Source organism: Leptinotarsa decemlineata, unplaced genomic scaffold (genome assembly GCF_025532065.1).
Source record: "Leptinotarsa decemlineata unplaced genomic scaffold, Ldec_3_MD MMD2_tig00026354_RagTag_RagTag, whole genome shotgun sequence".
Classification (NCBI taxonomy): domain Eukaryota; kingdom Metazoa; phylum Arthropoda; class Insecta; order Coleoptera; family Chrysomelidae; genus Leptinotarsa; species Leptinotarsa decemlineata.
The window spans coordinates 6,118,800-6,135,534 of NW_027412702.1; the positions used below are offsets into that span (position 1 = coordinate 6,118,800).

General features: G+C 33.2%; 1 protein-coding gene across 5 annotated transcripts in view; it reads left to right on the plus strand.

Moving 5' to 3' along the window:
- Positions 1-16,735, plus strand: part of LOC111502138 (cytospin-A) — a 168,494-nt gene that overhangs the window by 141,104 nt on the left and 10,655 nt on the right. For 4 of the 5 annotated variants that reach the window (XM_074184184.1, XM_074184182.1, XM_074184183.1 and 1 more), the window contains 7 exons: positions 3,279-3,415; positions 3,896-4,421; positions 6,514-6,702; positions 7,582-7,707; positions 7,768-7,911; positions 8,509-8,671; positions 8,923-14,033. In XM_074184184.1, coding sequence (XP_074040285.1) covers positions 3,279-3,415; positions 3,896-4,421; positions 6,514-6,702; positions 7,582-7,707; positions 7,768-7,911; positions 8,509-8,671; positions 8,923-14,033 — 6,396 coding nt within the window. The remainder of the gene's footprint in view (positions 1-3,278; positions 3,416-3,895; positions 4,422-6,513; positions 6,703-7,581; positions 7,708-7,767; positions 7,912-8,508; positions 8,672-8,922; positions 14,034-16,735) is intronic. The other variant, XM_023156133.2, reaches the window with a different exon arrangement.

Here is a 16,735-nt window from a genome sequence, read left to right on the forward strand (position 1 = left end):
AATAAGATATAAATTATAACCTCATTATGAGTATGTAAGATATTTTGATGAGTCTCTGTATTAATTGGGTTGCTTATCTGACTTATTATATTAATTTGAACTTTGTTAACATGCTTTGTACAGTACTCCACATTTAGCACATTTTCTGTTCCTCAAGTAATGTGAAACTGTAAAATTCTTGACAATCTGAAATTCTTTGAGTTTCGAATATTTATTAATGAAAGAGATACAAAAATTCAATTCATAAATGAAAATTTTGGATATATACAGATCTTTTATATATAAATATACATTCTGATGATTCAATTCAATTTAAGAGCCACCGGTAGACAGCTGTTTCAGCCTATTGGGCATCGTCAGTACTATTAAATTGAAATCAATATGGAATTGATCAGAATAGTACATCTATTTTACTTGTGATTTTCATGGAATTATTTTCCAGCAGCTTGACTGCATTAACCTTTCCCAATTTCATATCATTTCTAGAAACATGTGGATTAGTTTTCCGATGGTATTCCAGGTTAGCTTCCCAAATTTCTGCTACCGCAGTTGTTGATTGGTTGGTTGATTGGTCAAACCACCAACACTGACATAAAAACTTGGCAAGTTGACTTGGGTGTCACACCAATAGGTGGTTCCAATTATGTCTCACTTGCGTTTACGCAGTTATTATTATTAAGTACTTTTCTTGGTTATTCACATTTTGTCTTCAATCGAGGACCGCCTGCCCAGTACTGACGATGCCCAATAAGCTAAAACAGCTGTCTACCAGTGGCTTTTAAATTGGAATCAATATGGAAATGATCAGAATAGTACTTATCTATTTATCTTTTGATTTTCATGGAATTATTTTCCAGCAGCTTGACTGTATTAACCTTTATAATGCATATTTCCAAAGCCCACACTAGTATGTATCAAGAGATTCACATTTCTGAAGGTATCTCTACACAATTCTTTTTTTTAAGGTCAGCAATGCACCTCATTATTTAATTTGTTAAATAAAGATTTCAGAAGACAACATTGAAATTCTCCATAATCCCACTCCGTATCTGGGTAGATTTCCACTTATTCGTTATACAAGTCAGTCAAGTGTGACTGAGTTGAAACCAATTTAAGATTTCTTAATATATAGTTGATGAAAGATAGTTCAGCAATAAACGACTTGTAATGATCCTTCCAGTTAAGGAAAATCTGTTTTTCTGTTAACCATCTGTCGTCCCCTTACGAACGACAACCTCCAAAATTCGAAACTTCTGAGCCGAGGATTAACAAGGTCTTACCTTTTAACGTACGATTCCTACGTATGGGTTGGACGTAAGGCAGTGAAAATCTATCGTCTAACCTCGTAGCTCGATCCACCGTTTCACCTGGCGGTCGATTGAATGAGTGAAACAAACCACTCACGCCAACCGAAACGGCCACTGTCCCACCAGGAATCTATTAATAAACCTAATTATTTCCACCTATTATTGGTCATATTCATACTCTTTGGTATCTTTTGAGGAGTTTTGATCTATACGCCATTTGTTCAATCTGCCTTGAAAAAGAGGAAAATGCTGACAAAATAGTTAACTAACTGGTTGAGGATCACTCACACGTTTCTTCCAACACAGTTTGATTTTCATGAGATATTGTCAATTTACTATCAGTTGAAGGTGGATAATTCGTGAATATATAAAATGAACAACACCGGATCAAGAACAGAACCTTACGGTACTCCCATATACGAAGAAGGGAGACTAACGAATTGTGAATGACACTTAATGAAGGATTAAATCCATTTCAGAGCAACTCCTCTTTACATAGATCACGGTGCTTATGAATCAAACAAGATGTTTCCAATATAAAAATAGAGATCACTGTGAGGATTTGGTGACTTTTTAAAGTATTCTTTGCACGATTTGCGACTCTTAATCTTGAAGAGGGCTCTAATGGCTCTTTTTTGTACAACTTGGATCATCTGTAATAAATTTTTATTGCATGCACCCCAAAAAGCAATTGCATAACCTATATGTGATTCAATATTACTGGAGTTTTTTCCCAACACCAAATCGAGGAAGATTAAAACTATAATCTTCCTCTTTGAAGATGATCACTTGGTGATCGAAACACGTGTCGAGGTGTTAAAAATAACGATTTGGTGTGGGGAAAAAACTCCAATAATATTCACTTATGGAGATAATTTATTAGGTTATCAAAAAAATCATAAACTGTAGGTATTGATGTATTATCTCCCTGGAAACCATATTGACATCTGGAGGGGATATTTTCTTCATTTAAAAAAATGCTTGATGTTCTAGAAATTCATGTTTGAAAATTTCAGAAAAAGGTTTGTTTTAGTAATGAATCCTCCCAAAATTTGCCAATTTCTAAAAATAGATTCAGAATAAACGTCAATGGTTCGATTACTGTTTAATACTTTTTTTAAAACGAATGCAAGTAATTCTTCACGACCTGGCGATATTTTATTCTTTACTTTAAATAATCAATAATGAGAACCATTCTATAGAAGAATATGGTTCTGAAAAAATAGTAAGTGTATGAATGTTTTGTTGGTTGTATACCTCTCTATCAAAGATTTAAATTTTATTTTCAAGTTCCATTGGAGCCTACAATTGCAGCCGGATTCTCAGTTTCTTAATCTTCATAAATAATGAAAATATTTTTACGTTACAAATTACCTAGTACTTTCCAGGCACTCTTTCCAGGATCCTCAAATATTTTCTCAACCTTCCCAAATTCACTCTTAGGAAGTTTATTCACTGAATGACAGTCTGCTATTCACTGTTACCAGGTGGCTAAAGTTTTTGCAAACACTGATTACATAGAATTTTTATAATTGATCATGAAATGTTTCATTAAAAAAAGTTTGGAGAATTTCGTTTTTACATTTGGTTTCACCCTTTTGAGTCGGTATCAAAGATTTAAGAATTGGATTTGAGCAAACAGATAATAAAACTGGCTTATTTTTTCCAAAAAACACTTCTTAGAGTTGGACAATCGGGCTTTTATTTGTTTTGTGAAATTATTATATCATCTTGCTCTGGATAACTATGTGCACAAAAATAAAATCTTTGTGACTGTTGAGTCTATGACTTTTATTTGTTGATAATCGTAAAAATTGTTTGTTTATTCACAAGTGAACCATAACACTATCCACATCATTCCACAATCAATTAGCTGTCGATAATGACATCTGAAATATGTGTCAAATGAACTGACAAGCATATCACCTTCTCTCATATGATAATTTTGTATATTTTGTTATTTATGTTCAGATTGTTGAAGATGGAAGTGCCCCTGATACAACGTGTACTACTCCTGATTGGGATAAGCAATCTTCTAGTAATGTCAGTGAAGTTTCCGTTGCCTGTTTGCAGGATAAGATAAATCAAATGCAAGAAACTCATTATAGGTGAGTACGATGATCAGTATATTTTCATTAGCCATCACCTCTGTATGTGAGTATAGCTACAATTCTGACCAACTATGTTTTGAAAAAATGTCTGTTCATTCTTTCTCCGAATCATTTCTGATAATTTTTTTGGTTCTATGAATATCTTACTGTACAAATAATGAAAAGGATGTTATACAAATGTGTAGATCAATGGTGATAGAAATTCAGCTTCAGCAAATCTTGCACAAAATATGCTTTTTCAACATCACATTTTTATTGGAATTCAACAGACTTATTTATATTCAAGAAACTAATTTAAATTGATTCAAGGATAATTTCAATAGACTTTCTGAACTATTTATTTTATGGATATATGAAAATAAGTATTTCTAGAAACCTAAACTTTGTTGTTGTTGCATTAGCAATGTTTAGCTGTAGCAATTTCTGTACTGTAATTTGAAAGTTTTCAAAAATTTCTAATTTTAAAATCAATTCAAGCACTAACGAAGAACTTCAAGCCACCCTTCAAGAGCTCACAGATCTACAACGCCAACTTACAGAGCTTCAGCAGGAGAACGAACGACTCAACGACGAGAAAAACTTGATGTTCGACAGCCTCTGTCGGCAAACCGAACGATTAAACGATTCACGATCAGAAGTGGAATCTCTGAAGCAGCTTCTGTATCAAGAAAAGGACGACACAGGTCAATACGAATCAGCAGTAGAACGTGAACAAAAGCTTGTTGATCTCCTAAAATCTGCCCAAGAAGAAAGGGAAGCCCTTCTTGTCAAAATAGAGCAACTCACTAATGAAACTCAGGAAAGTAGAGCAGGGAATATTTCCAAAGACGAACAAATCGGACAATTACGAGATCGCGTGCGAACTTTAGAATGCACCCTTGATGCTAAACATGCGGAGCACAAGCTCTTAGACCAGGAATTGGCCCAGGCCAAGGACCAGTGTAGCGCCAAACAGATTGAAATTAATAGGTTGACGGATCTGTTAGATAATGCAAGAACCAAGGTGAGTAAGCAAATAACATTTCATAAGTGCTTGTTTAGAAAAAATAGTTCAACCATTTGTGTAAAATAACTGGTAGGATGATTGAAACTGGTCTGGTATAGTAGTGATTAAAAGTTCATTTTACTAGATATTGACCTTCCACATATTTTTTTCTCATACATATACTCAGGTTTTAATGATATTGTCAAATATCTCAACTGAGCTGTGTGGACTTATTATTTATATATTATTGTGATAATCAAGACTATGTATGACTTCATGTTCCTATCAACAAAATCGTAGAGGATTATTGTTAGACATATTGTTTATTTGCTCACATTATGTAAATTACATTTGCGACATGTGAGGTTAGGTACAGAACATGCACAAAAATTTTAAAGAATTTTTTTTAGAGAAAGTTTGCCGAAATCGAGGATTTCTCATTGGTTGTGTTCATGTATGTCACTCTGAGTCTCAAGAGCCATTTAATGTTTGTGTACCTCTAGTGAAATGTTGAATAATTGATGGTGCAAGTTTTTAAAATCAACTGTTTGTAAGTTAATGTACATCAATTGACTTTTAATTATTCCTAAATTCATCAGTGATGACTCGTTCGTATATCCATCGCTGAAATCAATCGGTACAGATCCATCATGATAAGAAGCTGATGAATTCTGATGGATGACCTCCCTACCTCCTTTTGAGTAATTTGAGGTTACGGTCCTAAGGCCTTACAGTTCAAAGACAAAATCAACCTAATCTTTGACAATTTTCTATTTGTTTTGGTTATTTTTCATTTCAATAATATTATGTTAAACAAGGAGATGAATAATGTTGTATAGCATATGTTGTCGTACTGAAACAAAAAACTTTGTTGAATTTAAGATGCATTTTAGTTTGAGGCAAATGAATATTGAAGTAATCCATTGATGCTACTTATAGTTTATTCATCCCAACTACATTGTGGGATCTGAACAAGTCACACAAATACATAAGTTACATCAAATGGGTTCATACGTATTATTCACTAAATGAAATTCTTATTCATATTGTATATAAAAAACAAATTCAATATTTGTTTTTGAGCCTTTCTCAAACAGCTTGCAAATATAAAAGGCATATCAATATTCCTTTACTTCATGGCTCACTATGAAACCTTTTTGCAATATTTGGCTGAAAAACTGCAAAAATAAGCATAAATATCAAAAAAATGCATGCATTTCCTGTAAATTTTCAAGAAATATTTAATTTTCGAAAAATATTGTTCTGTACTTTTTTGAGACATCTCTGATGGAGAATTGTATGATCTTACTCTGATGATGTTTTCCTGGAGAGAATTCTAGAGAAATACATGATTGAATTTGTTATGATGGTTTTTTAAATTGGTGAAAAAAGTTGAAAAAAATGGGATGATGGTATCCAATGAACCGAACTTATTTAAAATTCTTTCATATCAGATCATAACGAACAGAAACAGCCGGATTCCTTTGCCTTGTTTTCATATTATTTGAAATGGAGGTAGTAGAGCCAACAAAATCCGGCAATCGATAGTTGCGATCTTAGAAAAAATGCTTCTCAAATAGGCAAGTTCTGTTTATTTTGAACTTGCAAATGTTACAATTTCCCAGTAAAAATAGGATCAGTCAAAAAAACGTTCTGTATAATACCATAATTCATATGATTATGGTTCAAGACTATAACCATAACAATATATATAACTAGTCTAATACATAATGAAACAAATAAATAAAACAAGCATGACAATAACAACAAGAATAATATACTGATATGGTGAGTCAATTAATAAACACGGCTTCAAAAACCATATTTAGAAGAGAGTGTTTCAGAACACAGTATAGGTTTTTGAATGTTCAATTTATGTGAAGAGATAATTGTAGATTTTAGAAACATTATGAATGCATGACTTTTTGGTCAAATTTTTTTATAATATTGTACTAAACAGGGTGCACTTCAAGTGAAAATTGTACAGTTTATAAAGTTACGTTTGGAAGAATTGAATGAGTGTGTCATAATGGTAAATTGATGGGTTTATTAGCACTTTTCAATTCTTTTTGCTGTTTTGGTTTTCATTTAAAACTTTGCTTCATTTTAGATCAGTGAATTAGAGCAAGATAGAGCTTTGAGTGACAAATCAGAATTGGATGAACTACTCGATAATGCAAGAAAGGAAAAAGACGCCCTTGAATCTGAAGTTGCTCATTTGAAAGAACAATTGGCAATTGGCAAAAATGAAATTGAAAAATTGAAGGAACAAGTTTCAATCCTACAAGAGGAATGTAAGGTAAGATGATTTCATGTGTTAACTTTTGAAGAGATTAATTTATAGGATGAATCAGTTTCCATCTGAAATACAGGATGTCCTCTAAAATTGTATCTATTATATATGTTAAACAATTTGAAAAGCCTAATTGGAGAGTGGTTCAATTTCTATTTCTGATGAACTACATTACTTTTTAGAATTAAATGACAACTCTCAAAAGTCGAAACTTGTGCGATCTTAGTAAAGCTCTGGTCAACTTTACTCGGATCAAATGAAACCCCTATCTGCCGAAGCGGTTCATTAAAAAAATACGAAAATCCCCAGTTTTTAAGTACATGAGTTTTACAACATAAATTAAATAAATATTATATTATCATAACGTACATATATTGTTTCCAAAAAAAAAATATAACCTACAAAAATTCATTTTCACTACACACACAATTAATAAGGTTATTCTTATATGTTAATGAGTTAACTGAAAAAAATTTTGTTCGAAACGGCTGTCCTCTCCTTATTTTTAATAACCGGGAATTCACAGTAGCATCAAAATTAGACAACAATAATATTTTCTGGGAAAAATCTCCATTTTTTGACAAGATGAAGCTCTTAACACATTACTTTCTTCCAGTAGAGCAACGGTTAGATGAGATATATTCTGGTGGATGGATTTGTTGAAGCATCTTTCAATTTATACTGACTCAAAATATTCTTTCAAATACACTTGATCTTAAGTTACCTCTCTTTTCCTACTCAACTCATTAATAGCTTAGACTTTCAACTCGTAAGTTTCGGTTAGTTGAATATCATTTTCCATATAAAAGTATAAATAGGTCAGAGACTACTAAAAACTATGCAGAGGTGGGTAAAAATAAAGATAATAATAATGTAATTTCGCAGGTCACAAGAAATAACGCTAAAACTACACAATCTGATCTCGAGTACAAATGTGAAAAACTTCAGCAAGATAAGAATGTGATGAATGATCAACTTCAAGAATTCCAAGAAGCTTTGAATGAATTACAGGTATGACCTCAAAATAGGCAAAAGGTATTTGATTTATTTCTATTTATTTTTCCAAAAAAGGTCCAAAGTCAGTGTCAACTGGAAGACAAAAGGCAATTATCTTCAGTTCTCTCCGAAACCCAGAGGAATCTCAGTGAAGCTGAAAGAAAAAATCAGAATCTGGAGAATGATTTAGAAGAGCTAAAAAAACATATAGCTGCAGAGGTTAGTGCATAATTGGTTTTGTTTGGATGTGTCTGGCTATTTATGAACTGTTATTAGGAAAACGATAGCTATAATTATTTATTCTCAGTAGATTAGGTACTATTTGTGCAATAAGTTAATTTGTTTCCAGAATTTCATTCGTTTGGGTATTTCGTCCATAATTATTTTGAATCACAAATAGTGATTGTACAAATTCAGGCTTTCGGGTCCATATTTTGAAAATGTTTGTGGTTTTGGATTTGTAGGCCTCTGTCTCTTGGAATCTCTTCCCGAATAAACGTTGAATCTGTTTAAAAAAATCTGTTTTTCCGTTAACCAGCTGTCGCACCCCTACGAACGACAACCCTCAGAAGTCGAAACTTGTGCGAGCTAAGGATTAACGAGGTCTTACCTTTTAACGTGTGATTCCTAACACGGATTTAGTTTAGTAAATCTTAATACCAGGCATGGCCAAACTATTTTGAAATATCAAGTGCAAGAATGTTTCTTGTTTGAGTCATTTCAGAGGTGGATAGAAGAAGAAATTCCAACGATAGTCTAAAAACTCTAAACCACAAATATTAATGGTGTTTATTGAATTACATTTTTTTTATCCAGACTGCCGATTGGGAAAAGTTTCAAGATGATTTGCTTACTTCAGTGCGAGTAGCAAATGATTTCAAAACTGAAGCCCAGCAGGAGTTGCAACGAATGATTTTGGAAAACAAGGCCTTCAGAGACAGAGAGAAACAATTGCGAGCAGAAATTGAGAAATTGAAAGGTAAGTGGTCATTCCTTTTTGGGCTTTTGTCAGTCTGAGCATAGAAATGTTGTATTAATGTTCGTCAAAGTTACAACTAAACCGAAATTGTTTGTGGTACGGTCTATTCGTGAAGTCGTCAATGCCTAATTATGTGCTTTGAAAGTTGTAGCGATATCTTCAGTATTTCGCTTTCTGTGTCTGTGTTGTGAGTGATGGAGAAATAAATCAAGGGTTGTTTCACCTTACTCTGTTTTTTTGTATAAAAACAGGCGAATCAATAAAACGAGGGACGACAAGGAGCACGTTGTCCTCAAAAAATAATCAAAAACTGGATATTCTGATAAAACGTCCAAGTAAAAATATTATCGTCGAACCAAAAAAGAGAAGGGACAGTAACAAGGTACAAACAAGCAGTCCAAAATCCAATAAAGTTCCGCTTGATGCATTCTCACGCCCAGTGAAGAAACGAGAAATCAAACCATCTAAACAGAAAAAGCTCAAGACGCTCTCTGTAGAAGAAGAAACTCTACTCAAATCCCTTGATACATATAATCAGAGAATCGATAAGAATATTCCTGACGAAAATTTAACAGAGGAACAGAAAGTTATTCGAAAACTGAAGGTTATTTATGAAGACGAGCTGTTAAAAATAAAACCTGTAGCACCAAAAGCCAAAGATCAACTTGCTATTAGCAAACCACTCTTGGATTCTGTTCTTGGTAATCCTAAATTGTTTGAAATTGTCAGAAACCCAAATGTGAGAACGATAGAAGATATGGCGACTTTTGCCAAAGATACTCCCGAAATCAGAACTTTGATTCAGGGTATAGACAGAACTGCCAGAGGAAAGAGTGAAGATGTGAACAGATTAAGCCCTAGGAAGAGAATATCCCTCATTGGCCGTAGCATGAGCTGCGATGATTTGTATGATTTAGACGATACTGATTATAACTCCTCATTATATAGAACTTTTGAGGCTGAGGATCTTACAAGAGACATATTACTGTCCATTCAACCAAGAGATTCAAGTATTGTACCCAGCGATTCAATTTCTAATCTGAGATATTCCGACTTTGCTGTTGTAGTAAATGAAGATAAAGAAAGAAAATTGACTCCCGATTTGAACTATTCATCTCTAGAGAAAATAGTGAAATCCATTCCCAAAGATATTCCTCATTCAGAACTTACCAAGGAGCAGAAATTTGCCTTAAGGCTATTACAAACTTTGAATGAGGAAAAATACCCCTTAAAGAAATTACCAAAAGCTAAAAATTTGCCAATAAGTATACCCACATATGAATCCGTACTGAACAACCCGAAATTGGAGAAGATATTACATGATGCTGATATTACAGAAGTTTGTAGGAGAAATTCAGATATTGCATCCCCTACATTCACCACCGATGTTTTGAGAAATAGTAAAAGTTTTGAAGACATTAGCTTTCGATTTGGTACTAATAGAGCATTTGATAATGAATACAATAATGAAGTTGCGTCTTTAGATTCAAGCGATTTTTCAAGTGCAGAATTTAATCTTGACACAGGTCTTACTGGTCCGTATGATCCAAAATTTTTTGAGGGTTGTCAGCAAGATCAATTTCATAATTCTTTAGGTATTGAAGATAATATGTCTGCTGAATATCATTCTGAGGGTTGTAAAAAAGTATATTTCCACACATTTTTGGGAACTAATGCAGAACAAGAAGACAGTATGTTTTCAAACCCCAATCAAGAAAGTAAACGGGATGGGACTTCTAAAAAAATAAAAGCAGAACTAGAAACAGAAAAAAGAAAAGAAAGTAAAATTGGTGAAAATGATGAATCTTTGACATACTATGACACGTTGAATAAAGTAAAACACAGAGCTGATACAGAAATATCTGATGTTAAGAAAAACTCCCTTAAAGTAGATCTATTGCAAGAAAAAATCAGGAAAATTGTCAGAAATGATGTTCCTCGTAGTAAATCTGAGGATACAAAAATAACAAAACAGAGATCATTCATTGATATTGAAAATAGAGTTATGAAGTCGAATCAATATGATTCGTTGGTTTACAATGAAACTTTAAATAAAAAATTGAAAACTGATACTAAATCAGATACAGATAGATTATCACCTACAAATACTCTATTGTTAAACCCTAATGAGATTTCTACAGGTGCTATTGATATTTCAAGTAAGCCAAGTGTACCAGACCTGACCGCAATGATTTACACTATAGAGAAACCAGAATATGATTCTTTGACTAAAAAGGAGACAAATAAAAATATAAAGAAAAATGAAATTGAAATCCAATCTGCTTTGACGGCATCCAAAATTTATGATATGAAAAATGATCATGATGAAACATTTCAAAAGATAAATGAAAAATTAGAAGTTATTCATAAGCTGATCAGCGAAGATAAAAATAATGGAATTGAAAATAATAAAACTTCAAGTGAATTCGTTACACGCGACGATGGAGAACATGAGGTTATTTATTCTGAAAAAAATGCAAATCTTGGAGATGAAATGTATCTACTTTCTGAAAAAATTGAGACTAATACTCCAGGATTGTACGATAATGGAGAAAATATTACAAATACTCATTTTGGCAGTGAAACGTTGAAAGAGTGCTATTCTGACACCACTGACGCAATATATGTTGAAAATGAACCAACTAGCCCTGAATATGATTATCATGCTATTTTGAGAGAAAATAGATTTGGTGTCAAACCTCCACTGAATTACAGGCTCAGTTATAAAGATGTGGTGAAACAAATTAAAAACAGATTTTCAACTGATGACCATAGAGTTGATGTAAGTGAAAGAAATGATTCAGATTCTGATACTTCCAGAAATGTTTTTACTCTTAGACGAACATGTGGTATGGAATCTTTAGACAAAGAGCAACATTTTGAAAATGTAACAAAAATTGATAAAGAAATGGAGGATATATTCCAAAATTATTTACATACTCGAGTTTCGACTATAATCAAAGAATCTGAAGGTAAATCATCTGGAAAAGAGAATGTTTCATCAGACTATTCTCTTCATGTTTCAGCTGCTGAAAATTTTCAAAATAAACAACTTAGAGATACTAATAACATTACACTAAGAGATGAAAATGTTACGCCCTTAAATTTTCCCGTCCCAAAACCAAGAAAGGTCTACTTGGAGAACACAATCATTTCCGATGTACAAGTTTGTAATCCACAAGAACATATAAAAGATGAAGACGATATCCAGAGCTTTATTATGGAACCCAAAACAACAAATACAGAAGTCGACAGATTTTCAACTCCTTTTGATAAGACTCAGCAGGAAGCCTTTGATGAAATAAATACAACCCAGGACACCAAAGATAAACAACCTAGTTATGAACTTCCATTGATTTCTCAGTTATATGTAAATGTCTCCAGCTTTAATGAAGGCACTGAATTTGAAGAACACATTATTTCCAACCAACAAACAAATAAACATGAGGTTGCAGATATTTCTGGCAATCTTCTTCCATATTCAGTTCAGGTGAACAAAATTAACAGCCCCCTGAAAGAAGAGTTACCTATTGATGGTATTTCAGCAATAGTACCAATTCCTTCACATTTACACACAAGTACACCTCTATCTTCTCATCAACAAGAGAATCATATAAGTATGGTTATACCAGATACAAGGTTAACACAATACACAAGTTTGGGCAAAGATTCAGAACAACAATCGGAAGTTGATTCTGTTACTAATAGTCCTGAAAAAGTTGACCTTCAAAAGTCGTCTGATAATGATCAAGCAAGCAATACCCCTGAATTTGTTATGAAAATAGGAAACTCGGAAGAAATTTCAGTTTGGAAAGAACTTTATGATGGGGAGTTTTTAACTGAGGAAGAAGTAAGCCTCATTTGTCAGGCGAAAAAAAAGCAAAGGCCTTCAAGGCCGTTATCTGATATCAATGAAAATGATCTTAAGTTTATCAAAAGAATATCCATGGATTATTCTTTAGAGAATCTTCCAACATCTCAAGACTTAACAAAATTGGAGGTGTTGAATCATAATGATGAAGTTTTTAAAATCAACGACACTGAGCTTGAAACTTCACACCAATCTGCAGTTAGTTCATTTTATGATACTCCCTCCATGAACGAGACTCAAAATGTTCATTCTGATACAGAAAACAAAAACGAACCTAAAGATGTCTATGTTTTAGCAGATTCATATGAATTGGCCAAAAAAGACAATTATTCGGTCTCAGAAGAGCAGAAAGATTTACCAACACTAACTCTTGATTCTCCTGTGAGTTTTCCTATAGCTTTTCCATTGGATGACATTTCATGTAGTGACCATCTAACATCGTCAAATAGGCCTAATAAGAAAAATTCTGAAGATCTAATTATTACATCGCCTGAAAAAATTTCTTCAGAATCTTCAAATTATCTGTTCACTTCAAGTGACAAAAACATCAAGGAAGTAAAAGACGTTATTGAATTACCTTCAGCAGATCCTGCATCCAAAGATTATTCTGAAAAAACGAATGAGAAACACCTTGCAACTTCGAACCCATTAGAGAAACCTGATGATTTGGAATCCATTTTGCTTAAAATGATGACCCGCTCAGTGGGTCCTAGGAGCAGAATAAATGCAAAGAAAACTCAAGAAATGGTATATAAAGAAAAAGAAGAAATCCCAATGATATTAAGTAAAAATGTAATTAATGACAAACAACAGAAAAGGTTAACTTTGACAAATAATAGTTCATCGTACGACACAGAACAACTCAGGACAACGCCCCAGTTGAAAGGTCAGACTACTACTTCATATGAAAGCAATAGCCAAGTTGAACCTGTGCCAGGAGAAAATTCTGAAAAAAATAAGACCTCAGTTCAGATGCGAAAAAAAAGACCTGCGTCTGGATCCAAGGTTGTTAAATCTTTTGCTCAACATTTCGAAAGACTCTCTTTGGATAAGGGAAAAAAGGTTCAACCGGTTCACGCAATCAACAATTTAAAATCAAGAAATACAAGTGTAAGCAGAAGTTCATTTTCATCTTTTTCTCAGAACATAAAAAAAGCCCTGCCTGTTCCAAGATCAGAAGATCAAGCAAGCAGTGAACCTAATGTCAGATTAAGTGACATCTCTCACAATGTTGACAGTGGCAAGGACATAGAAGTTACAAAAATGTTGGGAAATCAGAAAAATTTCAGTGATAGTGAACATACCGTGCCTCATATATCGGTCATAGAACCCCAAAAAGAGATCACAGAAGTTCCGGGACTCCACGAATCTCATAAATTACCTGCAGAAATATTGCAAGAAGTAGTACAAGAGGATTTGGGAAAAATTATGACTACAAGTAATATTGAAAAGAAGGATGAGGTGGATGACCAAGAAGACGTAGCGAGTGGGGTAAGTGTTTTACAGAATTCATTTTGTATTAATTTATCATTATAAACGTGTACCAATCAATAGCAGTTGAACTCGGATTAGAAGTGACTTGCTGAAGTCCTTTCTGAAGGGAAAAGTAAAAAAAAAAAATAGAATAAAATCTTATGCTAGAAACTACATAATTCAGTAATAAATACAACTCTCCCTCGCTTTAAAGTTTTCTTATTATCTTTTTTATTTCTGATTGAATCCTAATGTTCAAAGTTTTTCACATAAAATTGTTCACAATACTGGGAAGTTTATATTCATGTTCATTACTTAATCGAAAATCAATTTATTTATGGACAATATGATATCGAAGAGAAACTATGGTTATCCAAGCTAAGTAGCTGTAGTTCAATGAAGAGATTGCCTTCAAACGTTTTTCTCATAACTGCAGTGGACATATTCAGGGGTAGTTGGCAGAAATGCATTGTGACCTCCCAGTTTGAAAACTATATACAGGGTGTTCCCAATTGAGTCGACACCATTGCCAACTCTGTTATTATTGATGCTACGAATTCAGTTGAATGGGCAAACTTATAGCGTTTTAATGGCCTTCTAAATGCCGAAAACAAACAAAAAATGGACAATAATTTATTCAACATCATTCACAATACAATAATTATTTGGAAAGAGTCACTGAGAGAAGAAATAAAGTAAAAAATCACGATACGATCGCTGGAAGCTAGACGAATATGCAGATCACTTGTGCCATGTTTCAAAATCATTTTCATATATACAGAGTGCCCCTGAAATTTGTATATCAAAGTTATGTTTTTTCGAATGAAATGTTTTTCCATTAAATTTTTTCATTCTACATTGATAATTGAATAGAACTAACTGGCCGATACTTGATGAAAATCCACATTAAAAAAACTAATCAATACAGTTTATTGTATGATTTTCACTATAAAAGGGTTTTACAAAAACCGCGACACGTGTTTCACTATACAATAGCTTCCTCAAGCATAAACTGAGAGTCACTTCTGAATTACAACCATTTTATACTCTAACCTCGTACTTATGATGCACTTTTTGGAACCTTTGGTGTAGTAAAGAATATTACTGGAGTTTTTTCCCAACACCAAATCGTTATTTTTAACACCTCGACACGTGTTTCGATCACCAAGTGACCATCTTCAAAGAGGAAGATTAAAACGCGTGTCGAGGTGTTCAAAATAACGATTTGGTGTTGGAAAAAAAAAACTCCAGTAATATTCTAACCTAGTACCTAAATAATGAATCTACCTGAAAAGGTCAGGTATAAATTCATTAACAATATCAATATTTTTTTTTCGAAAGTAAATCTGTAAATATACCTAAATATTTTTACTTGCAAATGTACAGATTCAATAGTGGCGAATTATTCAATTCAGTTTGATCGTACATAAGATATTGAGAGTTTTTGAATTTTTCAAACCTTTCTTCTGGAAATGGAGGGGTTTGTATTCATGGTTAAACTCATGTCTCTCTGAAATTAAATGACTGGCATATGTGGAATTTATTTTTCCATTCTGAAAACTATATTTGTGTTCCTTTATGCGGGCTTTAAACGTTCTTCAAGTTTGACCTATATAAAACTCGGAGATGACCCACACGATAATTTATACACTCCTGATTTTTCTAAAACTGAACTTTTATATTTGTTATTCTTAATGTGCATGCCTAGGTTGTTGTTGGTTTTTAAAGCAGTATTTACTCGAGCTGAATGTCATAGCCATGAACAATGAAGAATATGTGGAGAAGACTTTAGACTTTCTAAATGCTGTCATGTAGGATAGTCTCAGAAACGACCCCACCCATTTATATCAGAAAGAAGTCAAGGAAACTTTGAAAAATATTCATATTCAAATATTCAACCACCTAAATTGTATTCGTTGATGAAATTACACAAAGATAACTACCCGATAAGACCGGTAGTTTCTTTCGTCACAGCTGCTTCAGTTACAATATCCGAAAAACTCATTGCAATTATTCATAACCACACCAATTTCAAATCAACATTCAGTTTGAGGAATTTGATCAATGAAATTCAAGATATTACACTCCCGGATAATGCCAAATTGATTTCATTCGATGTAAAGAATCTGTTTCCCAGTAAATCTCCGAACAAAAGGATTACTCCAGTGGAGAATCTATTGGACGAAAACTCTATCAATCCGGTAGTGAAAAATGAAATATTAGACTTGCTTACGGTGTGTTTGTCACAGAATTACTTACAATTCAATGAAACTTTTTACTCAGCCTGCAAAGGTCTCATAATGGAAAACCCACTTAGTCCTATTCTGGCAGAGATTTTCATGGACGATTTGGAGAGAAGAATACACAGTAACCCACTGGTAAGAAGTTTCGCGTATTGGTATAGATATGTTGATATTATCCTGGTATGTTTCACAGGAACGAACAGACAGTTGACAAACTTTTTGAAGTCCATCAATTCTCTCCACCCTTCTATCACATTTACAATGGAGAAGGAACAGGACGACTTTATAAATTTTTTGGACTTGACAATAACAAAAGTTAACAACAAATATGATTTTTCAATTTATTGTAAACCGGCACATACAGATATTAATTCATAATTCATCCACTCACCCATATCAGCATAAGGTAGCAGCTTTCAACAGTATGATCCACAGACTGACCGTCAACAATGATTACGATAGAGGTCTGATACATTC